General features: G+C 41.7%; 1 protein-coding gene across 5 annotated transcripts in view; it reads right to left on the bottom strand.

The window, feature by feature from the left end:
• The window catches only part of Ccdc148 (coiled-coil domain containing 148), a 250,222-nt gene that overhangs the window by 156,344 nt on the left and 66,230 nt on the right, over positions 1–27,648 (bottom strand). For 2 of the 5 annotated variants that reach the window (XM_075985160.1, XM_075985162.1), the window contains exons 2-3: positions 12,466–12,587; positions 6,067–6,170 (exon numbers count right to left, since the gene is read on the bottom strand). The exons of 1 other annotated variant lie outside the window; for it this stretch is intronic. In XM_075985160.1, coding sequence (XP_075841275.1) covers positions 6,067–6,170; positions 12,466–12,570 — 209 coding nt within the window. In that variant the 5' untranslated portion in view covers positions 12,571–12,587. The remainder of the gene's footprint in view (positions 1–6,066; positions 6,171–12,465; positions 12,588–27,648) is intronic. 2 more of the 5 variants (XM_075985164.1, XM_075985163.1) reach the window with 2 other exon arrangements.

The following is a 27,648-nucleotide window of genomic DNA, read 5'->3' as shown; positions in this document are numbered from 1 at the left end:
GTAGGAAAAGTCCACCGAATTGGGTTCTGGTCATCTTCTCATACGCTCAAGCCATGTTCCTAACATGGGCAGAAACAACAGGGTGAGCACCGGCAGTGGCCCCTGCAGGTCTTGGCAGCATGTTACACTAAGCATCTGAGGACACCGGGAAGCCACCCCACCTGCTCAGGATTCAGCACAGAGAGACTCCCAAGGGAGCGGTTACAGATGGAGGGGGTGAGAAGTAGCAACAGCGGCTGGAGAGAGGGAGAGTGGCCAGCCTGGACCTGCGAGGAGGCTCCCTAAAGGTCAGAGCTGATGGGAGTCTGAGGCAGGCAAATAGGAACAAGAGAATATTTTGTTTTTATCCAGTAATGATCAATAAATCTTGATAATCTTTTACTACTTATTTAAAGATACAGTCATTTCTAGAGTAAAACTATATGCACCTCCAGGTGGGCATTCAACACACTTCTGTACCCCTTATTTATGTAACTAAATCAGATCTGTTGTTAATGGATACTTTAATATTAAAATGGCATGAGAAAATAGTAGCAATTTTAATACTTTAATATGATTATTATTTTTATTTTCACAAACAGGCTTCTATTCTTTAACTACCTGTATTTTATATAATTGGAATAACGGCATATTTAACAATTCATGTTATAGTTCTGTGAGGTTTTTTTGCTTATCACTGATAGTTTACACTATTCCCAAATGGTTAATTCATGTTGTAATATTGGATAGTATGCACGTGTATATGTGCCATCATGTGGTGGTGTTTTGTTTGTGATCTAACTAATAAAGCTGGCCTGGAGATCATCATGGAGAACTTAGCCACTAGTTAACCAGAGAAGCCAGACAGGGATGGCACATACCTTTAATCCCAGCACTTGGGATCTCGTACCTTTGATCCCAGTACTTGGGAGGCACACACCTTTAATCCCAGCACTATAGAGGTGGAAACAAGAATATAAGGCGGATAGAGACAGGATCTCAGGCTTATTAGCCTGAGAATTCATAGAGACAGGATCCTTGGTTTGGGGATTCGGTAGAGGTAAGAAGTCTCTCTATTGACTGGCTCCTTTACTTCTCTGCTCTTTCAGCATTTACCTTAATTCTTTGACTCCAGGTTTTTATTACTAAGACCAATTAGAATTCCGGCTAGACCATCATTGTTAAGCTAATTCCTATCTGTGAATAGAGGTGAGAGGCTACTATAAATGATACTTCTGTTTCCTAGCAGGCAGTTTTCTCCAGAAATGGTGGAGAGAAGAGGTGTACTTATGTTCACATGTTAAGAGTGTACGTGCAGAGAGGTCAGAGGTCAACCTTGGTATCTTAGTCATTGTCTACTATTTGGAGACTGCCTCTCACTGGCTTGGAGGTCACTCAGTGACTTAGACCGGCTGGCCCGTGACCGGGGACCTATCCACCCTCACCTCTGCCATGCTGGGGTCACAACTTTCTCTTTAAACCTGGTTTCTGGGGATCAAACTCAGCTGCTTGTGCGTGTTAGCCAGGCACTCTCCAATGGAGCTGTTCTCCAGCCTTTACATACCTGCAACCCTTACACGCACGGTGGCTGCGTTTGCTCTCTTTTCTCTTTATTATTGTAACAGGGTCTCACTTAGTATCTTGGTTGGCCTGGAATCCACTCTGTAGGCCAGGCTGGCCTTGAACTCAGAGACCCAACTGCCTCTGCCTCTGCCTCGAGTACTGAAATTAAAGGCACCACCACCACCTGGCTTCAAACATGATTTTTATTGTATTGTGTAATTGGAGAAAAAATTTAATCTATCTACTGAATTTCTTAGTGCTGGGATGGTTACAGATTAACATAGCTTCTGGTTGTTGTCAGAAGTGAAAGCTTTTTACACAGTAGACTTCATCTCCCATCACAGGATGAGAATTAAAATCATAGGATGAAAATTCTCTCTCTCTCTCTCTCTCTCTCTCTCTCTCTCTCTCTCTCTCTCTCTTTCTCTCTTGTTTATCAAAGACAGGGTTTCTCTGTGTAACTATGGCTGTCCTGGAACTCACGCTCTAGACCAGGCTGGCCTCAAACTCAGAGATCCATCTCCCTCTGACTCCTGCATGCTGGGATTAAAGGTGTGTGCCACCACCATTTTTCTTTTGAGGTTGGAGGTGGGGTAGGGTGGGTGCATTATCACAAAGACAAACCAGAATTCCCTTTAGAGCAGAGTTGTTTATGCACAAAGGAAGTGCTCACACAACCACGTCTTCTATTGGGGCGTGGGACTGAGAAAGCAACGGGAGCCCCTGTACTGCCACTTTGGTGATCTGAGAAAGCCAAGTCTCCACCCAGAACGTTGAACTCTCAGGCAAGAATGAGGTCCGTACGAGACTTGGATGTAGCCTTCATCAGGCTGACCTCTACAGACGGTGGCTTTGCAGACAGCAATACACTATCCACCAATGGTCGTGCCAAAGCTCACTGTGTCACGGATGGAAACAGCAACGTGTGCTTCTGAGAACGTGTAACACAGTCCACAGGGAAGAGGACTGGAGTAAGCCTGCTAAATTTCAAATAGAAATTTACAACTTTAAATATTACAAAATTTGATATTTGGAAGTGTTATCTAGTCCTCCAAGCAGATTTTTAAGGTCCTAACTTATGCCTCTGTGTGTGCATACATGTGCACAGTAGAGGTCAAAACTCAGAGGTTGACATTTGGCATCTTCAATCACTCTCCGCTCTAGAGTTTTTCATTTTTAAAGATGTATTTATTTTATTATTTTATGTGTTTGTGTGTTCTGCTTACACATATGTACATGCACCTTGTTCGAATGTATGATGTGCACCACATTTCATGTCTGGTGCCGTTGAAGATAAGAAGAGGGCTTCAGATCTCCCGGGCCTGGAGTTAGACAGTTGCCAGATTCTCTGTGGGTGCTGGGATTCTCACCTGGGTCCCCAACAAGTGCAACAGTGCTCTGAACAGACGAGCCAACTCTCCAACCTCCACCTTACTTTCTGAGATAGGGTATCTCATTCAACCCGGAGCTGGCCAGCTCAGCTGAACTTGCTTGCTGTCCAGCTGGCTCTACAGATCCCCTGGCCCCACCTCATTGGAACACATGCCAGGCTTTTTATCATGTGGGTACCAGAGATGGAACTCGGGTCCTTGTGCCTCCCTCCCAAGCTCTTTACCAGCTATCTCCCAGCCAGCTTCCCTTGGTGTTCCTAGCAAGGCTGGAGAACTCTCATTTGATGCAAATGGAACCTTCTGGGGAAAAGAGAAGCTTGGCAGCTCTCAGATGATGGAACACGGGAAGCAAACCCCAATGTTTCAGTCCCCTCTTCCCACACGCTACTTTGTTTACCTTTTACAGACACATTAGCCCTCTAAACCCGGTCAGAAGGTTGAGCAGCGGCAGCAGGGGAGCAGCAATGAGACCTACTTGGTATGGCTGTTTTCCAGACGGAGGTTAAGCACAGCAGCTATTAACTTCTTGTCTGGTACCTACGCAGTTATCAAGGAAAGGTTAACTACCATTGTACCCCTTATCTTCTGCAGGTCTAAGGTCTTCAAATGGGGTCTTTGGGTAAAACATAAGAATCTTTTCCTTATTAAGAAAGTACAGATTTGTGTGTGTGTGTGTGTGTTTATTTTTTAAAAAAATTGAGACAGGCTCTCATTTTACAGCCCAGATTAGCCTGGAACTTGCTATTTAGCCAAGACTGGCCTTGAAGTTGTGGCAATCCTCCTGCCTCGGCATCCTGAGTGCTGAGATTACAGGTGCAATCCATCATGTCAGGCAGATATTCTGAGGTTAGACAGTGCAGCATTTAAACTCCTAATTTGTTCAAGGTCCTTACATTGCCCATACATCTAGACATGTCCCTACCATTAGAGACATTTCCTATTGCTTTTAGTTTTTCATTTCATTGAATGCGTATGAGAATTACCTTACATTCTAGAAGAACACAGAAAATTACATTAGCATACTTATTTGTGTTCAGGGTTTAGTCCTTCTAAGTTTGCAGACAGTGGGGTCATCCTCACTGGAGAGAGCTCCTTGCCTCCAACATCTGTCCTTCTAGCTCAGCCAACAGAACGAGTTTCCATGATGCAATGCACATGATCCATCTATCTGGCTCAGGATCAACTCGGTCCACACATTAGGCAGGATCCAGAATGGCCAAGATTTACCAAATGGGAAGAAAAGGAAACCCTTCCCGGTCCCTCCATTGTGTGTGCTTACATAGGTGACCACCACGATTCAAGTTAATGCATGGCTTTCTTTATTGTATTTCAATGATGCAAGTTTTCAAAATGGTTTTGTAGTGGCCTTGAATATTTTTTTTCTCTATTAGAGGTGACATTTGAAGGGTTTCGGTGTATCTGATTTGGTTTTTATAGCTGAAGTATATTGTGCAGTTCATAGCATTTTATTTTCCTGGGTTAAGTTGAATCATAATCTAAACCCCTTGTCAGTTGTGACCCTTGCACCTCTTGTATAGGGATCACTGCACAGAGTACAATGTTCACATTGTCATGAAAGTACACAAGCCCAAAGAAAGAAAAGGAAATGAAACTCAGAAACCTGACATAGACTAAGATCACAGTGAAATCTTCCTAAGAATGAGTATGTGTAATGATGTTTTTTAAAGCATGGTTTATAAATACTACAATGTCAGAGCAAATGGGTAAGCCTGAAATGGAGATATCTTTTGATCATTGCTTTTGGAAAAAATTTGCAGAGCTTATAATTAAGGTCAAATATCAAATTATTATTTTGTCTTAATTCATCTTTGACCGCTATAAATAGTAACAGGGCTCAAATTAAAACTGAGTGAGTCACGGAGCAGCCTCCATTTGTATTGCCAACTCTTCAGCTCCTTTGTATTGAGAGCATTTATTAATCCTCTTCTGTGTGCCCACCATGAAAGGATGGCTGTGACGTTTGCCCCCAAGGTGCCTCTGCTTTAGAGGGAAGAGTGTGTAACCAAACGTGAGCATCTGATGTGTGTCTACACACAGCCAAGCCTGAGATGGGGTGATGTGGGAGTGCCATATATCAATCTGTTGATTTCATTGGTTAAGCAATAAAGAAACTGCTTGGCCCTCATAGGTTAAAACATAGGTGGGAGGAGTAAACAGAACAGAAGACTGGGAGAAAGAAGCTGAGTCAGAGAGTCGCCATGATTCTCCCACTCCAGGCAGAAGCAGGTTAAGATCATTCCTGGTAAGCCAGCTCATGGGCTACACAGATTATAAGAAATGGGCTAGTCCAGGTGCGAGAGTTAGCCTAGAAGAGGCTAGATAGAAATGGGCCAAGCAGTGTTTAAAAGAATACAGTTTCTGTGTAATTATTTCGGGGCATAAGCTAGAGCTAGCCATGTGGGCGGCCGGGTGCCAGGGACACAGCCCCGCCGCTCGTAATACAACAATGGGGGAGTGCAGAAGAGGGAGAGAGTGGCCATTACAGATGAATGTCCTTTACCCCATCAGAGAGCAACAGCCTATCAACACATTCCCTGCCTTCCAGAATAAGCTAAGAAAACGTGGCTTTAATTCCAACGACTCAAAATTTTGATTGTGTGGTTTAGCTAACATGGACCATTACAGATGTAAATCAGTCAAGGGGACATGTAGTAATATGGGCGGCGGGGCTGCGTCCCCAGCACCCCACTGCCCGCACGGCTAGCTTTACCCGAAATAATTACAGGGACACTGTATTCATTTAATCACTGCTTGTCCATTTAGCTTTAGCCCTTACTGGCTAATTCTGATATACCGATCAACCCATCTCTAATAATCTGTGAACACCGGTCTTACCGGGAAGATTCTAGGTCGGAGCTTCATCGCCTGTGTCTGCCCAGGAGCAGGGCATGGCGTCTCTCTCTGAGGCGTCTGCTCCGGAGAGGAGAGCTGTCGAGTCTGACCTCACTTCCTCTTCCTCCCAGCGTTCTGTTCTGTTTACTCCACCTACCTATGTCCTAACCAATAAAATGGGCCAGGGCAGTTCCTTTATTAGCCAATGACCTTCCTCCATCAGGGACACTCAGGAGTTCCCACACATCCCCACTGACCTGGGGGGGGGGGGCAGGCTCACCTGGTTCCCTGCAGCCGCTCCTGTTCCTGCCACCACACCTGCTTGTGTTGTTTGACCAACATCTGCTCTTTAGCCGCCTTTGAAGTCTCCATGGCTTTTCTGATCTACATTTAGAGGACGAACCAAAGAGTAGCAATGTTCAAACTTGAAAACAAAAAACAAAACAAAACAAAATTTCCCCCAGACCTGGGGGAGAATGCAGGGGAGGAGCAAAGTGGTGAAGAAGATACTCAAAATATATGCATGAACTTCTCAGAGAATTTCGAAAAAGTCTGTATGTTTGAAATGTATTTCCACAGAAGAAAGGCTCCTGTTTTTCCAACATCACTGGTACATCTTCTAACATGCAATCCCCCTAAAATAAGTACTGAATAAATATCAGGGAGAAGAGAGTTGTACACCAGTGATACATGCCAATAATCCCAGCACTTGGGCCATAGAGGCAGGAGAATCATGAATTCAAGGCCAGCCTTAATGAAACAGTCTGAAGCTGTCTCAAGAAACAAAGAATCAATGCAAAGAAAGACGACATGGCCTGGGATATTGGCCAGTTTGAGAACCCTGTTTCAGGCATGCAAAAAGGTGAAGTTGTTGGCTTTTTCATTTGTTTTATTTACTTGTTTGCTTGTTTTTAAAAAAATAATCTTTATTTACTGTTACTTTATGTGTATGGATGTTTTGCCTGCATCCATGTCTATGCATCACATGCATGCACGAAGGCCAGAAGCGGGTGTCAGATCCCTGAGAACTGGAGTTACTCATAATTGTTAGCCACCGTTTGGATCCTGGAAACCAAACCCGGGTCCCTTGGAATAGCAGCGAGTGGTCTTAACTGCCAAGCCTTCTCCCCAGCAGTGGCATTCTGGTTTTCACTAAATAAGCAACACCCCCACTTCATTCCCAAGGAAGACTTCAGAAGAGTCCACAAATTTGTCCCCATTTTGGACACATGTTTCCTACAAGATATTTAGAGAGCATCATTCTCATTTTTATACACAAGGATGCCAAAGGTCAGAGGATTAGGTTCAAAGAAATAGTAAAGTTTGAAAATACCAGTCCATAGGCCCTTGGTGTTGGGTTGGATTTAATCTGAGCCCTCATCACAAGATGGGAAAAGTTCATTAAATCCATTGTTAGGGGACCTGGCTTTAGTCCCAGCGTCAGTAATCAAGAACAGGGACTGGAAAACGGAGCTGCAATCATTCAACTTCTTGGCTTTATAAATAAACTTTTCAGACTTAGGCAAATAGTTATTGAAAGGTACTTAACAAATACTGAAAACTTACGGAAGAGGGAAACTTAAATTTTTAACGAAATGTAGTATTCCCCAAGCCTTTTAGCATGCCACACACGAGTGCTTCAGGGACTTTGCAGCCAACTTCTGTCAGGTTTGGGTCTGTTGCCATCTCCCTGATCTGTGCCCAGGCATAAAGCAGCCTCTTTCTTGGCTGGCTTCTAGATGGGTTTAAATGACGGAAAATGTCTGCTACAGAAGTTTGGAGGGAAGGAGACAAGACAAGGCCGACACATCATAATCCCCCTCCTAAAGCATTGCCCACCCCTCTCTTTTTCAGAAGGTTCTCCAGTGCACCCAGTTTTCCCTGGACATGGTTCCAAATAGCTCAGAGGTTTCCTCCCGGGGAATGTGGTTCCACCCCACGCCTTTGTTTCATTCCTCTGACCTGAGGGTGGTAGTGACATAGTTCAACCCTATGTTGCCTCACAGTCCCCTGCTTCTTAGCGCTATAGCTCTACCATCTGTGTGACCATGGTCCAACACTGAATGTTGCTTGACTCCAATCCCCCTAGCAGTGTCTGATACTTGGTTAGACTCTGTTAATAGCCATGTGGACTCTGAACTTTGTGTTTCGTGTTAACACTTTTAGATACGTATGTATATACAAATCAAACCTGGAGAGATGGCTGAGGGGTTGAGAGCATTGGTGCTGCTCTTGCAGAGGACTCAGGTTCGAGTCTCGGCACCCACAAGGTGCCTCACAACCTCCTCTAACTCCAGCTCCAGAGGATCTGACAACCCCTTCTGCCCTCATGGACATAAACCCACACAGATACACACATGCACACAATTACAAAATGAAACAAATAAACCTTTAAAACAGAAAGTACAAATCCAAAACTTGACAAATATACGTAGTTCATAATTTTACTGCTACTACACTATTTCAGTACTTTAATAGCTGTAAAATAGCAAGAATGAAGATATAAAAACTTGAGGAGACAAGTTCCAAAAAGGGATCGTCATAATGCATGCTATTTCCAGCTGCTGTTCACTGATTACTTTAACCTTGAGTTTATCTTTGCGCTGTTCCGGTTTCTGATTCAAAATTAGGGACATGAGCAAACAAATTAATCCAGAGGATGAAGTCAAACCTTTCCCATAGAAGTTCTTAAGAATGTTATCACTATAAAGTTTTTTTTAAATTTGGTAGGAGATACTGGTTAAAAAAAATTCAATTTCTACCTATTGGAAAAACTGCAAGAATGGGGTATTTCTATGTTCTGATATGCTAGCACTTGAGTTAAGAATGTCTAAATCTTATTTCAAATTTTTAAGCATCTACAGCCTCTAAAATTTCTTGTAACAGACAGAACTTTAAAATTAGATTCTTTTGACATATTTGGTCCATGCTGTACAAAAAATTAAAACATATTGGTGGAAGATGTGAACATATTTTTTACAGCTTAAGGAAAAAAAATCAATGTTGTTGCCTTTGGGCCCAGGGAAAGACCAATTAAATAGATTATAAAAGTCAAAAATCAGGTTACCGGTTTTCACTAGATACTTCCAGTACTTTTGTACAACATCTTAATTTTTGGATTTTTGTTTTGTTCTTTTGGAAATTCAAACATTGACTCCACTTTTATCCTCAGGCCACAAATGAAGAAAAACAAAGGCTTTAAAAGAACCCAAAGATTTAGAGTTGTATCTTCATCAGCTGAGATTGTTCCATGATTCTAATTCATTTTACCGGGCAATAAGCCAGGTAAAATCATCTTTAAGGTGGGTGATAACTAATGCAGAATGCATTTAAAATACTTTGAGGGGAAAAAAAATCAAGAGTAATGAATTTAGTAAAAGATCATAAAACCCCACTGTGTCTGATTTATTATGATTATCTAAGACACGAGACCGCCAACTAAGCCTTCTGAAATACTACAAGACTATAGGTCAGAGAGTCCCAGTTGAGAACTAAACAACCTCAAGCAGTGTAGAGCTGAAGCTGCAGGGAATGTGTGGAGACATTTGACAAAATTGACTAGGATGTGATGTGAGCTCTAGCAATGAAAAAGTGTCCATGCCACACCAAGGGAAAAACCGCCCTAGGATGCAGTTCCTCATCAGTCAGGCTGGCGGTGATGCGGGTATTGAACAAAGCAGTCCATGAGCCTTTTAAATTCTCATGGGCATAGAAAATGAGACAAGCCCCGCAGAAGGGCATGTGGCTATATATAAGATGTTTTCATAACTGATTAACTTTGACCTAGCAGCATCATTTATAGAAATAGCTCTGGAAACCATCTTGGCAAAAGGGTCCTCGATTATTCACTGTGTGTGTGTGTTTACAGTGAAGACTGGGGGACAAAATATCCTATCAGTGAATGTGCTTTCCTATGTGAGCTGAGCCTGAATCTGAGCAGCTCTCTAGGTAGAACTATATATAACTATATACAACTATAACTATAACAAAGCGCAGGAAATGCAAAGAGAAAAACGTGTTTCGTGACACACTATGATGCAGTCGGCATAACTCTAACTATGAGGAACTATAAGACCAATATCATGCAGCTTCTTTAGGACTTACAAGTTATAAACCTACAAGGGAATGGAGGAAACCAAGTGAAGCGAAATAACAAGAATGAATCACCATATCTGGGTTGTATTCAGATGCCCATTTGAGGAAAATTTTGAAATAATCTTCTGAGGCCCCCAAGGAAATTTAATAATACTAACTAGATAAAATTATTGAGAAGCTAACACTTTCATGCATGGTAGTGGCATGACAGGGCTTCTAAGTTCTAATGTTTCCGAGTAACATACTCCATGTTTCTACATGAAATATTATGATATCAATGATTTGCTTCAGAGCAGCTTAGCATGGGGGAAGGTGTGGTAGCCTCATAAAGAAAACTGGGGCCAAAGCTCCTCCCGTCTGAAGCTGGGTGATGTCACACAGTGACTCAGCACACGATTCAGACTAATTGTGGTCATGTGTGCAGTTCTCTATAAGGTTAGAAAGACTTAATGGATGGATATTTGAATTAAACAAGAAGACATACCCATCCAAAGCAAAGTCAAATCAAAATAATTATGAAGATTGCTTTTAAACTTAATAAGTTACAAATGGAGACATGGTGTACCACAAACTGGCCTCAGTTTCCAGCCCGGGTCCACTATGCAGCTTCAGATTAGAGACCGGTCGGTCCTTGGGCAGCTCGATTATTTACCTCGGGGTCTCACCGGGCATTAGAAGCTGACCATGGTCAGTGGCACAGGGATTATATAGAACAGCAACAGCATCACATTACCCCACACCCCTAGGTCAGTAACGACATCCTAGCGAGTGGTTGAGGGGTCCAGATCTAGCTTGAAGTGCTACTTTTCCTTATGGGTCTCCACGCCAACATCCTACCATTCTGGGTGTACTTGATATTGCTAAAGTGCTGTGACCATTAACAATGGCTGTTCAGACTGTTAATCTCATCTGTAAACAGTGAACAATACAGTAGTGAAATGAACAGGAAATTGGACATGATTAATACTAATATTCAGAGTGAACTGCTATCTCTGACATTACTCCTTAAGCCTGTACATATTTTATTAAAATGTAAGTAATAATAAGAGCGTGACTAACAGAGATCACATTGGTAATTCTAGTTAGTACAGACTGTTTGGCAGATAAACATCAATAATGCTAAAATAGATTTTAAGAGCCTTATATAATTCCCAGCTCTTTAATCCTATTTAAGCCCTGAGTCTTCTAAGGAAACACTATTTAGTAATTATTTGCATCTTAAAAAGTAAACTAAAATGTCAATGTAAATTCTCTAAGTTGAATGAGAAGAAAACAGCTCCAAAATTCATGTACAATACATTCCTAACACATCTTCCTTGATCCAGATGTAATAAAAATGTAAATTATATGAAGAAAAATCAAACTATCAGAAAGTTACTTAACAGTTCTCAAAACACATTCATTCTCACTGACCGAAATGCAAAACAACAGACTAGACACAGTTGCTCTCAAAAGACACTTCCTCGCATGGATCTGTGGGGATTAAAAATGGAATCAAAACCTTAATATAACGACCACTACAGACTGGGCCATTTTCAGTAATTAAAGAAATCTACCAGAGTACAAATCCTAGGTTCCATTATTTCTAGAAAAACATGTAACCAAAACACTTCTTTGGGGATTTACAGTCTACTATGAACGAAAACATCAGTGATGCTGTTTAGTAGGGCAGCTGAGAGGCACATCCAGGGCCTGAGATGATGTCTAAAAGCTGACCCTGAAGAACAGCGTCTCGTCTTGTACTTAGTGATAAAAATGTAAAGCTTTTAATAACTAAAGGCTTAAGTGTGGCTTCTGATTGGGAGCGATGATTAAAGGGAAATTAGCCTTGGCCAAATACCGAAGCTAACACTCAGCTAATCAACATACAACCCAAATGTCTCTTGTGATGCATCTCAAGTGTATGAGTAGGTGAGTGGATGGATAAAATTATTAATAAATATTTATATATTCTAACGTTGACAAAGATGTAGAGGATATGTTGTAGTAATTTTACTTCAGAAAGAAACTTGGTGTAGATCTCAACACAGTAAAAATATTCATTAATTTTGGCACAATCATAGGAATTCACCCTATGGGGTAGAGGATTCTGACACATGGATTCCGACATAGCACAATTAAAGACACAATTCACACTTCACTAATTCTCAATTGATTGTAGTATTTCCTCTATTTAATCACTGCAGACCACAAAGTTCAGGCTGTGTCTCCTACTTAACTTGCAGACACGTGACTAACAGAGTGTAATCTCTTACCTTTTAGAAGGCACTGTTTGGGATAAAGAGGTAGTCTGTCAGATAAGCTTGGGAATAAAATTATATTAAATACTAACTACAATAACACATGCCTCCATTCTATAGTAACTAGACCTGATTCTAAAAAGGTTTTTTTTTTAAAGGAAACAACATTGGATTTGAGGTCTCAAGGTCAGTTAAACATAAACTAGGCAGAACTGGGGAGACACTATTAATAGTTGGGGTTCTAAAAATGACTTGGAGAGTCGCCTGTTTTCTATTTCCACCATAAATATTATCATCCCTCCTAGAAATTCAGTTTATCAAACTTTAAAAAAAAAGCCTCTAACCTTCTTCTCTGCAGAAGCAGACGCTAACTTGGTGGCTTGGGTTAAGGCGTGTAACTGTTGGTAGTCTGCTGGCTTATACCTGAAGTTTCTCATCCCGTTCTTCATATGGAATGCCAGGTTATCTGGTTTATGTAAAACACAGAGAATGACAGAGAAATGGTGTCACATTATTCAAGCTCAAAATTTAGTTAGGGGAAAAATATTGAGGTTAAATGGTATTTTCAATTTCAAAAGCAAATAAAAGATGGTTACAGCAGCCACGATGTACTTAGTTGTCTGTTGTATACAACCTCTTAGAACACGGCAGCTGCGGTCATTGTAGGACGTCGCTTCCAATGGGGCGTAAGACAATTCTGTGAGCTAGATAGAACCTTGCCAGTGCTAGAAATTATGATTCTACTCAATGTACTTGAATTCCAGACACTTTTAAAAATATGTTCGTCATCAACAGTAAATATTTTAAGCGTTGTATCTCTATTCATCAAACTACATAAGTAGATATTGAAGCACCAATGAATTTCTAATTCAAAGTTAAATTTGAGAAACTTTTCAATTCATTGTAGTGATATTTCATCTGTATTTATTTTAATAAATCTTGCCTGAGGCAAAGATCAGAAAAGCAAAACAGCCAGCCACTGGCTCTTACCTCTACGTCAGTCTGAAATGGTGAGCCTGCCTCCAAGAATCTCAGAATGAGACTGAATGTATCTGAGAGCTGTCTCCTCCCATTTTATATTCCTCTCTAAGGCAGGGATTAAAAGAGGGCACCACTATTGTCCGGTTTCTGTGGCAAACTAGTGTGTCTAATGGGATTAAAGGTGTGTGTCACTGCCTGGTCTGTAAGGCTGACCAGTGGGGCTGTTTTGCTTTTCTGACCTTCAGGCAAGCTTTATTTATTAAAATACAAATTAAATATCTCTACAATTAACACTAAATATAATAGTTCAAATAAAATTCTAACTATGTAAAATATTTGTGTACTCTCCATCTGAAGGCATATAATATCCTAATTGAGCAGATTAACCTTCTTGATAAATTACAAGAAGAGGTCCATGAAGGCCAAGTCATAAATCACAATAACCCAAAAAATTCTAATAAAAATGCACATTTGCATCGATACGAATAACTAGTATCTGCTATAAGAGAATCCCAAATGCTGTCAGGAAAAACATCTCAGAAGAAGGCAACGGTGTCCTGGCCACAGGTGTGGCTAAAACAGACCCCATGCAAGAGAACTGGCCGGTCATTAGGCGTAAGCAAAACCAGTTTTCCTTATTAAAATTTTAGAATCAGCATTCTAAGTTTGTATCATTTTAAAACTGCATAATATGCTATAAATCAAAAAGGACAGATGGAAGGAGGGGAAAAACACCTGAGCTGTCATTTCTCTGAATCATCACGGACAACCAGTCTTTTTTATCCGTGCTTTCTGTATCTGCCAAGCAACAAGAGACCGCTTAAATTTCACAGACTGATTTTCTAATATTTTTAAAGATGTGTTGTCTTAATTATTTTCAAAAGTGATAACTGGGAGTGGCTGTCATAACTCTATTCAAGGGTATGTTTTTCTGTGCTGCTCATCCATATTGTGTGCACCTGGTGAGGGTGCACACGAGAGATGCACACATATGTATGTGCACACGAGAGATGCACACATATGTATGTGCACAGCAGTGGCGAGAGGTCAAATCTGATGTCATTTCCCAAGAGCCAGCCTCTCTCCCATGGGACGCTGGCACCCACTGATCCATTTCTCTGCCCTCGCAGGGCTGAGATCAAGCACACACCGCCAGACCAAGGTTTTATGTAGAACTAATGACCTAACTGGGTCCCCTTACTTGTGTGGCAAACGCTTTCCCGGCTAACCCTGCTTCCTAGGTCTTCTTCTGTGCCATTCTTGTTCTTGGTCACCTCCTAATCTTGTTCTCTCTCCTAATCTTCCTTGATGCCATTGCGTCTACTGATGAATACTTGATTAGTGGGGGGCTGGATGTCTTGAATTTTTGGAAAGAAACAGACACATCAGTTGAAGAATGAACTCTTCGCTCTCACTGTGGAGTGACTTTGCTGCTGACGAAACTCGGTCAACAGGCAGCCTCCACTGTCACCTCCCTCAGGGTTGGACTTGGCTGCAGAAATCAGCTTCATCCAAAAGCAGAGCCTCCTGGGGACAGATAGCCCCTGACCACTGACTAAGCAACAGAGGTTATTGAGCCGGCTTGGCCCGACGCATGATGCTCTCATGTGGAAAATGTACTTCATAGCTTCCTGTTGCCTTAGCTTTCTCTTGGGCCATCCTGGCTCCTCCGCCTTGCTTTCACAGGTGTGGGTCCTGATAAACACATGGCACCCCCAAACCTGCCTCAGAACCTGTTTCCTGAGCCCCCATCTGCAGTAGCACTGAAGTGAGCAGGCATCACTCCGAGAAAACGCACCTCCACGGCAGACAGGCTAATTAAATGGGGTTGAGTTATAGCGCCCTCATTTCATAAGTTGTTCCATACACAGTAGGGGAAAGTGGTCACCTCTAATGGCATTTGCAATAACATGAATCTTAAAGGAGAGAGAAAGTAGCAAAGGTCCGTGACTCTGAAAACCCTGCCGGCGTATCATGCGTAAATCGCCCACTAGCTTTGTGAATAAGGTTAGAAACTCTAGTGTGTAATTTCCCCTGGGTCTGGGTCACAAACATTGTGTTCTAAGGTTTAATGACACTGGCACTCCGCCCTAAGGCTGCTCTCTGCTCACACTCGCATCTTATCCAATAAGCTTCTTCCAAAATCCGCATCCTATCCACTCATTTCCACCGTCATGGTGAGAATCAAGTCACCTCCTGCTTGAGTGACACCTCTCCCTCTGTTTTTCTTCCCACCACATTCTTCCAACTAACTTCCCTGTCTTAAGTCTTTATCTAGGATCTTCCAGTATTCCTTTGGTTCATAGATTAATTTTTCCTCAATAGACAGCTCGGCCCCTTTAAATTTGGAATTTCTTTTTCTTAGATTCAAAGCTTCAGAATCTTAAGCACAATTTATAGATTTATAGATTAAGTTGTAAGAGCTAGTTTAGGAATATGCATAAGCTATGGGCCAAGCATTTATAATGAATAAGTCTCTGTTATTTGGGAGTTGTCTGGCGGGACAGAATATTCTGCCTATGAGCAGCTTAGCTTTTTCATGTGTGTGTATGTGATGTATTTGTTTTTGTGATAAAAATTTCCCTTTCAGCCACCTTTATTTATGAGTACCTGGTTTTGTATAATCTGGTCCCCTGGTTTGCCACAGGAAAAAATGCAAACTACACAGCATTCCTTACCACCTACACATGGTTTTATTAATTTTATATTTATTTATCTTCTTCGCATCTATGTGTATGTTTGTGTGTGTGTATTAGTGAGCATGTGTGTGCCTTTATAAACATGTGGAAATCAGAGAATAGCTTGTAGAATTTCTTCTTTCCTTCCTCCAACAGGTTCCAAGAATCAAACTTGGGTCATCAAGCTTGACAGCAAGTGTCCTTATCTTACCCACTCTGTATTTTTAATATAAAAATCTCACCCTAGAATGACCTCTAGAAATTAATGTTGCAAGTAAAAAACAATTTGTCTTCATGATCTTGATATCTGGCTTGGCCCAACCCATACAGAACTCATACATACTTGAATCTTTTGACATAATTACTACTTGTTCTTCAATACTATTGTACACTTCTGAGGAATGCTTATATTTGGGCATTACAAAAAATGAATTCACTTGTAGCGTTTATTTCAAAGAACTGAGCAAACATTCAGATTTAGAATTTGAAAATTTTATAAACAATTAATTTGGTCCAGTTTCTCCTTTTAGCATTTGGGATACCTGTGATACAGGAGAACAAGAAAGATCTAAGAGCCAGTGACTAGCACAGCTTCTTCACGTAATAAAATTTTCTGGAAATAATGCTTAATTCATTATCAGTATGGTGAGCCAACCCAGCCTGAGATGAAACTGCTAGGTGGCAAGCCTAAATTAAACGAATTTGCTCTACTCACTGTGAACATCCATCCATTGTGCAAGGCTTGCGGCATATTTCACTGTAACGGGCTGCCCTGACTCCATCATGGTTTTCTATAATACGGAACTATTTACTATAATGCAGTTCTATTTATTTATTTATTTGTTTGTTTGTTTGTTTGTTTATTTAAGATTTCTGTCTCCTCCCCACCACCTCCTCCCATTTCCCTTCCCCTCCCCCAACCAACTCCCCCTCTCTCATCAGCCCTAAGAGCAGTCAGGGTTCCCTGCCCTGTGGGAAGTCCAAGGACCTCCCACCTCCTTCCAGGTCTAGTAAGGTGAACATCCAAACAGCCTAGGCTCCCACAAAGCCAGTACGTGCAGTAGGATCAAAACCCAGTGCCATTGTTCTTGACTTCTCAGCAGTCCTCATTGTCCACTATGTTCAGCAAGTCCAGTTTTATCCCATGCTTTTTCAGACCCAGGTTAGCTGGCCTTGGTGAGTTCCTTATAGAACATCCCCATTGTCTCAGTGTGTGGGTGCACCCCTCGTGGTCCTGAGTTCCTTGCTCGTGCTCTCTCTCCTTCTGCTCCTGATTTGGACCTTGATCTCAGAAGAGCAAAATGCGCAGTCCCCATGCCCTTCAGATAAAGGATTGTCAAGCGACACTTAAAGCAACACTTTCAGACTCCCAAACAAGGGCGTGGCACCCAGGCCACTTGATACCCAAAGCGGTTGCCTGTAGCTAAATGCTTCAGTGAGTAACTGCTGCCTGAGCAGGGTCTCCCACATTAAATCATTTGGGAATGCTTGGTTTTAGAAAGTACTCCATGCTTACACTACATGACAGCTAAGAAAGGGCTTGAATGCTGTCAAGACGAGAAGCTTTCAAGACAGACTTAATAACTGAAAACATTTAAAATTAATGCATTTAGGAAAAACTTCTTAGAGTATAGGATGAATACTTTTATACACAATATTATGATAATTTTTCAGTGGCAAGAGGTTTGAAAAGAACATTTTAATATGTTCTGTTTTACAGATCTGGCAGAGAATCTGAAGAGACAAATTAACTCAGGACCTTCAGATGCCCTCCCCCCTACTGCGCTCGCCTCCATCCCCACCCCTTGCTGCCCAGGGCAGGTAGGAGAGCTGGCCCTGAGATCATAGAGTGGGGGGGGGCTGTCTCTGTCCATCACCAGCTGCAGCACTCAGGAGAAAGGTCCCTGCACCTTGCCTGGGCAGCACAATAGAGCTGACCCTGATGGTATAGGTGGAGGAAACAAAGCATTGAAAGCAGAACTGGCCCTGGCCCTTGCTGCTTACTGCCTAGGGTGAACTAGCAGGGGCAATGCTGGAGAGCTCACCCTGGTGGTGAGGACTGGGGAGAGCTGGCTGGCTGGCTGACTAACCCTGTAACTACTCAGGCCCAAGGTTATGAGTTGGCCCACCCCAACATCCACCCCATCTGTGATCTGGCAGAGCACATGAAGGGGCTGGTCCTGCAGACCCCAAAGCTGCAGGATTTCCATTACACAGGGCAACAACAGGATACCTAAGAGGAGTTCCAGTAAGGGCCCAGTATCAATAGTGTAGCAGAAACCAGAGGTCTCAAACCAGACCAACCACTCTTTGCAATGAACACTTGCACATAAAGCTATATGGATCAAAGGGTTTACTGCATGACTCACTGTGGCACACTGCAGCTTCCATGATGAGATTTTTTCCTGTTTTTTTCTTTCCCTTAAATTTTATTATTTTATTTTATTTATTTATTTATTTACTTTTTTTTTGGTTTTTCGAGACAGGGTTTCTCTGTGGCTTTGGAGCCTGTCCTGGAACTAGCTCTGTAGACCAGGCTGGTCTCGAACTCACAGAGATCCACCTGCCTCTGCCTCCCGAGTGCTAGTATTAAAGGCGTGCTCCACCACCGCCCGGCTTATTATTATATTTTATGGGGGGAAGGTTGCAAGGGCAGAGGGTGGATACGAAAGAATGGGAAATAAATGGAAGCGAGATGCATGATGTGAAAGACACAAAGAATAAAAAAAAGAAAGCAAGCTAAAAAAAAGGGAAATTAACAAATGCACACGGGCTTAACTGGGTCTCTACTGGGTAGGTGAAAAGTCGGGCCTTCCCTAAAGATGAGAAAAATAAGTAGCAGGTTACAATTTATAAAATGAAGTAGGTTACCCCCCCCCACACACACACAACATTAAAAGTTGATTTGACCTGTTTTCTGGATGGAAAAACTTTTACTATACTGCAGAAGAAAGTTATATTTAGACTTCAAAATTAGAGAATCTACAGCTATATTAAAAATTGGTAATCTTAGGGTATTTGGTAAAATCCTTGCTATCTTAGGAAACTTATCCTCATGGACAACTGATTAATCTACATATCCATACAACTATTGTGTGGATCTCAACATGCAATAGCTTTGATGTAATATCAAATTATAATGTTTCATATGACAGCTCTCACAATGTTTTAAATGTCAGTTCAAATATTATTGCTAGAATCTACCTTGAGTGGTAGGTTTTTTTTCTAATATCCAAAATCCCCTTTTAAAATCTCAGCAGAATGGGTGTGTGTTTGCTTCATTATGAAACACTGTGCATTCTAGTTTGCATAAGATAAAGTTTTTGCCCTGGAAAAACTAATGGAGCCAAAATGAGAAATGATTAGAACTGATCACGATCAGACTGCTCCCTTACATAACAAATACCAAGCACAATGGGGAAGTACTCACTCGATCACTCAAAAGAAAAAACAAAATAAACTGCTTAAGGAAATTATGGGATTTGTTCTTTTATTTTTATTTTATTTTATTTTATTTTGGTTTTTCGAGACAAGGTTTCTCTGTTTCTTTGAAGCCGGTTCTAGAACTAGCTCTTGTAGACCAGGCTGGCCTCGAACTCAGAGATCCACCTGCCTCTGCCTCCTGAGAGCTGGGATCAAAGGTGTGCGCCACCACTGCTAGCTCTAGGATTTGTCCTTTTAAAAGATCACAAAATACACTGTAGTAAATAACAGGAAACTTGAACAGAAAGGACTCTGCAAGCTAGATACATAAGAGTGACAATATCTGGACTGGACTGTAGCAGTTAATTTTGACTTTGTTATTGCTTAAGCACAACTTCTAAATTTTTATCACAAAATAAATACATCACATACACACAAATGAAAAAGCTAAGCTGCTCAAAGGCAGAATATTCTGTCCTGCCAGCCAACTCCCAAATAACAACACAGACTTATTATTCATTATAAATGTTTGGCCCATAGCTTATGCTTGTTACTAACTAGCTCTTACAACTTAAATTAACCTATATTTTTAACTTGTGTATTACCATGTGGCTTGATACCTTTTTTTCAACTTGCTTCTCCCCACATCTGGCTACTCTGCCTTTGTTTTATCAAGCTGGTCCACAAGTCCCACCTAACCTCTTAATGTTTGGCTATTGGCCATTTAGCTCTTTATTAAACCAATGAGAGACACATCTTCACAGTGTACAAAAAGATTGTTCCACAACAACTGCTAGTAGTTAATCATAGGGAAAATTCTATCACAAGTTTCTAGTATTTTAGCAGTTATAAAAGAAGCCAAATTTCCTGATATCAAGGATCTTTTAGACATGAAATAAATACATAAGAGTATAACTAGCCACACTGAAAGAAAATTGAGCTATTTATTACAATCTTTTCTACTAGAAGACAGGACATACTAAAAACACAGTTTGCAAATCTTACAATTAAAAACTTCTCCGTCAGATGTTGGTGGTGCTCACCTTTTAAATCCCAGCACTCAGGAGGCAGAAGCAGGCAGACCTCTGTGAATTCAAGACAAGCCTGGTCTACAAGAGCTAGTTTCAGGACAGGCACCAAAGCTATACAGAAAAACCCTGTCTCAAAAAACAAAACAAAAATTCTCAAGGTCAGTTTTAATGTTCTGTAACAACAAATAAACATCTTAAAATTTTTAACTTTAAAGGTACTACTTACAATAACGTAAAATTGCATAGAAAATTTATTTTTAAAAATTTTCTGGCAGCCAGGCAGTGGTAGCACAGGCCTTTAATCCCAGCGTTCAAGAGGCAGACACAGGCAGATCGCTGTGAATTTGAGGTCAGCCTGGTCTACAGAGTGAGTTCCAGGGCAGTCAGAGCTACACAGAGAAACCCTGTCTTGAAAAACAACTACAAAAAAATTGTCTGGCTCTATTTGGCCCTGGTACACAGAAGGCTGGTTTCATTTAGCCTTAGAGATTATTTTCAAACTGTTTGTGTACACATACAAGTACTCATGTAATCTGTATACAAATGTAATAAATAGTGGCATATGCACTGTTGAATAAATTTGTTTTTATTTAATAATATAACTTGGTCATCTTTCCTTGTCATTTTGTTACTTTACTCCTGTACATAAATCTACATGGACCTTAATGGCCATAGAATATGCATATTCATTAATATGCTGAAAATGAGCATCTGAGGGAATAATTTCATTCATAAGCACTAATTTGCTTATTTGGTATGTGGGGTAGGTGGGCATGAGTTGTGCATGCTGTTAGCTGACACACGTGGAGGTCAGAGAACAATGTACAAGAGCCACAGTGTTCTTCTACCAGGTGGGTACCAGAAACTGAACTCAGGTCATCAGCTCACAGGTGAATGAGTGCCATCCTGTTGGTCCAAGAAAGAAATTTTTCTAGAAAAAAGTAATTCTGCCCTTTCACTGCAAAACAAAATCAATAATCAGACAGGAAAGCTATAAAATCTCTGCCCCTCTCATAATTCATAAACATTGGCTTAGGAAGCAAATTCCACACATACTCAACCTTTTGGAAAGGTCTCTACTTTTATGTCGGCAATAGTTCAGAGAGACTAAATCAACCTTGCTTTAAAAATGATTCAAACGCAAGCCTACCTATCCCTGTGCTTTTCCAGGTTGGAGAACAGAGTTGGGTAGAGAGGGCAGTTAACCCAGGGAAAGAGCCAAGAGGGGCCAGTCTCTGCAAATCTCTAGAATTCCACAGGGAAAAAAGTGAGAGCCACCCAAACAGCATCCCTTGGGCCCTTTCCTCCCTTTATAACTCCCACAGTTACTGCAATAATTCTTATAGCCTAGGAGTATACACCTATCTTAGGTACTATGTTCTACGTTATAAGATGGGAGAGCAGAATGGACCAATTTACACAGCTTGCCCTGATAGCCTTAGATATTCTGATGAGAAACCACTAATAGGACTCAGTGCTCGTAAATCAGCTTGAGGAAAGTAAGTCACTGTTTCTGAGAAATACAGTTTCATGTGACAATGGTGGTGAGTGTCATCCCAGCACTCCTGAAGCTGAGGCGTGAGGATGATACATTCAAGGCCAGCCTGAGCTATATAAGACCATTTCAAGCTAAAACAAAAATAAAAATTTCTTCCCCGCCGGGCGGTGGTGGCACACACCTTTAATCCCAGCACTTGGGAGGCAGAGGCAGGCGGAAACCCTGTCTCGAAAAACAAAAACAAAAAAAACAACAAAAAAAAAATTCTTCCCCGTTTTGCCCTTGAACATGGGGCTGGTGGGAAAAGGAGCTGCCTGTGATCCTGCTGCTGATGGAGACTTCTCGCCTCTCCTCCTTCCTCGATGTGACAGTTGGGTATCTTCACGTTTGACACTCTGTCAACTGTCTGGTGCCGTTTGGACACTGACTTTCCAAAGCACCAGGACCTGCTCTGAGAATTTCACCTGTTCCTTCTTGAGTCCTTTCACCACGTGTCTCTGGCAGTATGGGTGTCACGTGACCTCCTGCTCTAGCCTCCATGACAGATCTCTGCAATAGCCTTTCATCTCTCAGCAGCAGGTCCCATCGCACAACTGCTTTGAGAATGAGTAATGTCTCAAAAATCCGAACAGACCAGAAATCCATCACACCAAGTGGGTTCTTATTGCTTTCCAGGATGGAGTGCAAATTCACCATACGTGACAAGAATCTAGACCCTTGGTTATCCTTTATCCTAAACCTTTGAAGATCCCCAAGCACACAATGCTATGGAAGGATGATGGTACCCCAAGAGATGCCCACATAGGACCTAGCCCTCACATGGCAAAGGGAAATGAGGGGGAGCAGAGAGCAGTGAGGATGCGGGACTGTCCAGGTGCCTGGTGTAATCACAGGGTCTTCACAAGAGGGAGGCAGTGCGCCATGGTCAGAGAAGGAGACACAGTGATAGAAGCATAGGTCAGAAACAAGAGTGATGGCACACGTAGTGTCTTGAGGACGGACGGATGAGACCAATGCAGGTAAACTAGAAGCTGCAAATGGGGTAGGAAACAGAGTCCCTCTCCTCTGGAGATTTCAGATGCTTGCTGGTAACCTGATGTTGGTCACTGAAACCCATTTTTGAGGTCTGACCGGCAGAGTGCAATGGCAATAGTGTTATTGAAGCCACTATCTCTTTAGGAATTTTATTCTCCACAAGAGGAAGCTGAGAATTCTTTTGTGCCCCCCCCCCCCCTTAGCTTTGCACACACACTATCACTGGTCTTTGGAATGCCCGATCCTAAGCTACTTCTCTAGTCTGTACTTCTTAGCTTCATCTCAAGCACACCACTAGGGACTTTCTAAGTTCAGACAGATGATTTTCCCCTCCCTGTTCTATGGTGACACCTTGTCAATATGTCGCCATGGCTTCTCTTATTGATGCATTTACTCCAATGTTCACGGAACATCTACAATATACTAGATTAAGGAGGAAAGATTGCATCCAGGTACCTGTTGAGACTCCTTCCTTAAATATTTCATTTAAACCAGGCCTGTCCACTCCTAATCACTCCATGAGGATCCTACTTGTCAGAGCCCCCAAACCCCCAGATCACTTCCTGGAGCATCATGTATTTGATGTGCATGGGTGTTTTGCCTGTGTATGTCTCTGTATCATGAGTTTATTTGTAATGCCTGTGGAAGCCAGAAGAGAGCATCAGATCACCTGGAACTGTAATTGCAGATTGTTATAAACCACCATGTGGGTGATGGGAATTGAACCTGGGTCCTCTGGAAGAACAACCAGTGTTCATAAACACTGAACCATTTTCCCAGCCCTTTCCTAGGGCATCATGGCCCTATTAAGTTGCAATAATGATGTGACAGTCAGCCTGTGATTTCTAGTTAACTTTACTTTGAATTTTATACAATTTTATACAGATTTGATGTGACTTGAAGAGGAATGGTTTCAGGCACCTTCTTTAACCAAATGATTAAAAGCCCTGTCCTTTTTCCTGTGATGAGTTGTCACAAATGCGTTGCTCTTTCTCTTGATTACAAGCTTGTTCATTAAAAGAAAAGTGCACATGCCAAGGCCACCAGCAAGGTTATGAAGTTCGATAATTAATGGCATTTTGATGTGCTTTTCCCTATTACTGCTGAGAAAATTTACCATCTGAAGCTTGAAACTGGCAGAGACGGTAGTGTGCTAACATCCACTCTCCATTTGCATCTTCCTTCCTAATAGACCCCGTTTCCGGGCAAGGCTGGAATAGTGTGCTTTAGAGGCTGTCGGTGTTCATGCAATTGGTTCCAGCCAATGAGATTTAAGCAATGAGATGTAAGAAATCATGGGCCAGATTTGGTTTCTCTTGCAGCCCATTCCCACCCTGACACACACACTTCCCTGACCTTCCATTCTTCCTGCCAGAAATGGAAGGGTAAAGCCAGATATGGAGAAACAGTCATAGAGGGTCTGCTTGCATGAAAGATACACACAAGCATCACAGAGAAGGAAGCCGAGAGGAAGCCGGACGGTTGGCATCAAGATTCTTTCTGCTGTTCTTACTCTGCACCGTTCCCTCTGGACATGGTATTATGAGGAAAATAAATCCCCACGTTACTGCGGTCAGGTTCTGTAATTTCCAACCACACAAAATTCTCAACTGCAAAAATGCTGGAATAATACAAAGCACGCTCACAGAAAAGAGGGGCCCCTCATTTAAAACAGTCTAGAGGGCTGGAGAGATGGCTCAGAGGTTAAGAGCACGGGCTGCTTTTCCAGAGGTCCTGAGTTCAATTCCCAGCAACCACATGGTGGCTCACAACCATCTGTACTGACATCTGGCGCCCTCCTCTGGCATGTGGGCAGAGGCAGAATGTTGTATACATAATAAATAAATAAAATCTAAAAAAAAAACAGTCTAGAAACTGTTCTAGAGAATTACACGACCATATAGACGGATGTCTTAGAAAACATCACTGTCATTGTTTCCCCAAAAGTATCACAGGAGATTTCCGTCTAGCAAAATCCTCCATTGAAAAGCTCTATTAGAGTAGAACGCTCAGCTCCAACATAGGTGGAGGGAAGTGCGTAGAAGGGTGTGTGGGTGGTACTGGGAGAAGAAAGGAAAAGTACTCCACGATTTAATTAAACTGCTAAAAAAGCAATACAAAAAAGATGTGAGGCAAGAGAATGTGTCTGTGGGTTTGTAATGCCCTGGAATGAATAGCTTTTCCACAAAGGATCAATTATACAGGAAGCAATTTTCTTGTAAATATTATATGAAAGTTTTTTAATTTCAATAAAAAATAGCGGTCTATTAAGCAACAAAGACTACGAAACTGCTCCGTGACAGCGCCGTGAGATGTAGGGGCTAACGTATCTTGAGGGAATGGAATAGTTATAATAGGGAGGCAATGTTTATTCGCGGTGCTATTGCCAGGTGAGATTTGAAAAGATTTCTGTGCTAATAAGTAAAGGCAAAAAGAAAAGTAAAATTTTCACAATTAGAGGTGTTAAGATGACATTTAGAAGGAAATAGAGAAAAGGTGACAGGAAAGCAAAGAAAGAACAAAAAGAAAATCATTTATTTCCTGTTTCCTTTTTCTAGACACCTCAAGTTTAAGTCATTAAAAAAAAAGTCTCCTGTCTCCTCTAAATGCAAATTTGCTGCTGAGAGGAGGCAGAGTGGGGTAACTCCGAAGCTATAATAGTCTCCTGAGCTACTCATCTTCAGGAAGACACACAGACACACTCCATGTACCCAGTCGGATCGTTACTTACTGGTTGATGTGGGCAGTGTAGCACTGTACCTGGGAGAGACTGTGGCGGTAAGAGGTGTACTGAGAGACGTTAGGAAGTTAGGGAAGGCCTGGCTCCACCCCTTTCCCCTGGTAGTTTCAACCTAGTCCTAATGGAAGTGGCAACGCTTCAACTCTCTCTGACTTCACAACCTTTTGTGAGGGAATCACATTGTGTCACCCAAACAATGATTTTTAAATTTTTTTGTGAAAAAAAATTAGTTTTTAAGCCGGGCGGTGGTGGTGCACGCCTTTAATCCCAGCACTCAGGAGGCAGAGTCAGGCGGATCTCTGTGAGTTCGAGACCAGCCTGGTCTACAGAGCTAGTTCCAGGACAGGCTCCAAAGCCACAGAGAAACCCTGTCTCGAAAAACCAAAAAAAAAAAAAAAAAAAGAAATAGGAAAGAAATAATAGGTTTCTATCTTCTAGATTTTGCCTGTGGATTAGGAATGAGGGTAACGCGGGTTAGTGATCATACATGTCAAGGATAGTGAGGAGTTGGCTACATAGGAGTTCCTTCTTGGATTTAAATGTACCGTCAAGAGCTGGAGAAACTTCTCAGTGAGTAAGTGCACTTGCTGCTCTTGCAGAGGGTCCTGAGTTCGGTACACAGTACACACAAGTCAGCTTACAGTGATCTGTAGCTCCAGTCGGGTGATCTGATGCACTTTTTACTGTCTTCAAGGGTACCAGTCATTTATGTGGAGTTTGGACATACATGCAGCCAAAACATTCATACATGTAAGATAAAAATAAATCCAAAAGAGAAATGAATGTGCTATCAAAATACTTGGATTCAAGCCAGGAATGGTTGACACACACCTTTAATCTCAGCACTCAGGAGGCAAATGCAGCTGGGTCTCTGAGTTTGAGGCCAGAAATGGCTGCCTATATAGTGAGACCCTACCTTAAATAAAAAATAAATAAATAAAACTATAATAGTCAATAATAAGAAATACTAACTACCACTTGTTAGTAGTAATCAATAAAAGATAAATTAGAATGATTAACTACAACATGCCCAATCAAAATATCAAAGATCAGCATGTAGTGCATTACTCTGAACTTGGGAGAGAGGGATGGGGAATTCAAGGTCAGGACTGTGTACACAGAGAAAGGTGTGTGTGGGAAGGGAACACCCAGGCTTGCAAAAGGCCAGGGATCTAACTCAGTTGGTTGAGCATTTGCCTAGCATGTATAAAGCCCTACATTCAATCCTTGGCACACATAAAATTAGGTATGGTATTAATTATTCCAGCACTGGGGGAGGCAGGAGGACCAGAAATTCAAAATTCAAGGCCATCTTCAGTGAATTTGAGGCCAGCCTGAGAAACATGAGATGAAGTTTCTCCCCCCCCCCCCCCGCCCAAAAAAGAAATTCCAGGACACTGGAGTTCAAGAGATTTCTTTACCAAATGCTAATCCAAAGTGGAAAGGTAAGAAGCTGGGCAATATTAAAGTAAGAACTTCTGTAAGGAGATGAAAAGGCAACTGGCAACATAAACATTATGGAAATGCATTTGCTGTCCAAGCATTTTCCTCATAAATGTGTGGGTCCAGAAACATATTTCAAAAGCACATATAAATTAATAAGATAAAAGCTGACAAGCCATTAAAAAAAAAAACGGAGCAGAAAACCTGAACAGACAGTTCACAACAAAAAGACACCTTCTCATACTAAAAGACATTTTCTTCACTCGTTAAGGAAATCCAATTTAAGTTACAATATGATAGCACCATCAGCATGCTATGGAAGCTAAAACAGAACACAAAATGCTGGGTGACAGAGGAAGAGCAGAAGAACAGAACACTTACGTGGCTAGTAGGGGCGTAAATCCGTGTATTTTCTCCAGGAAAATTGTTCAGCTATTTTTGCCTTGCCATTCTAGTCCTACATATATTCAGTGGAAATGTGTACACATCATCATCATAAAACACAAGCAAGCAAACTCAATAGTCCCTTAAAGATGACCTCGATGCCATGGTCTGAATGCTGACATCAGCTCAAAAGGGATTACGTTAGTTGGAGGGACCTTATAGGAAGTGGCAAAGACTCCTTTCTCTTCATTGAAATTAGCCTCCCAAGAGGGGAGACCAAAGAGATGTGATTTCTGTTAGCATCACTATGGGAT

This window comes from Microtus pennsylvanicus, chromosome 9 (assembly GCF_037038515.1).
Source record: "Microtus pennsylvanicus isolate mMicPen1 chromosome 9, mMicPen1.hap1, whole genome shotgun sequence".
Lineage (NCBI taxonomy): Eukaryota > Metazoa > Chordata > Mammalia > Rodentia > Cricetidae > Microtus > Microtus pennsylvanicus.
The sequence above is the reverse complement of the archived record's forward strand: the minus strand, read 5'-3'. Positions and strand labels throughout refer to the sequence as shown.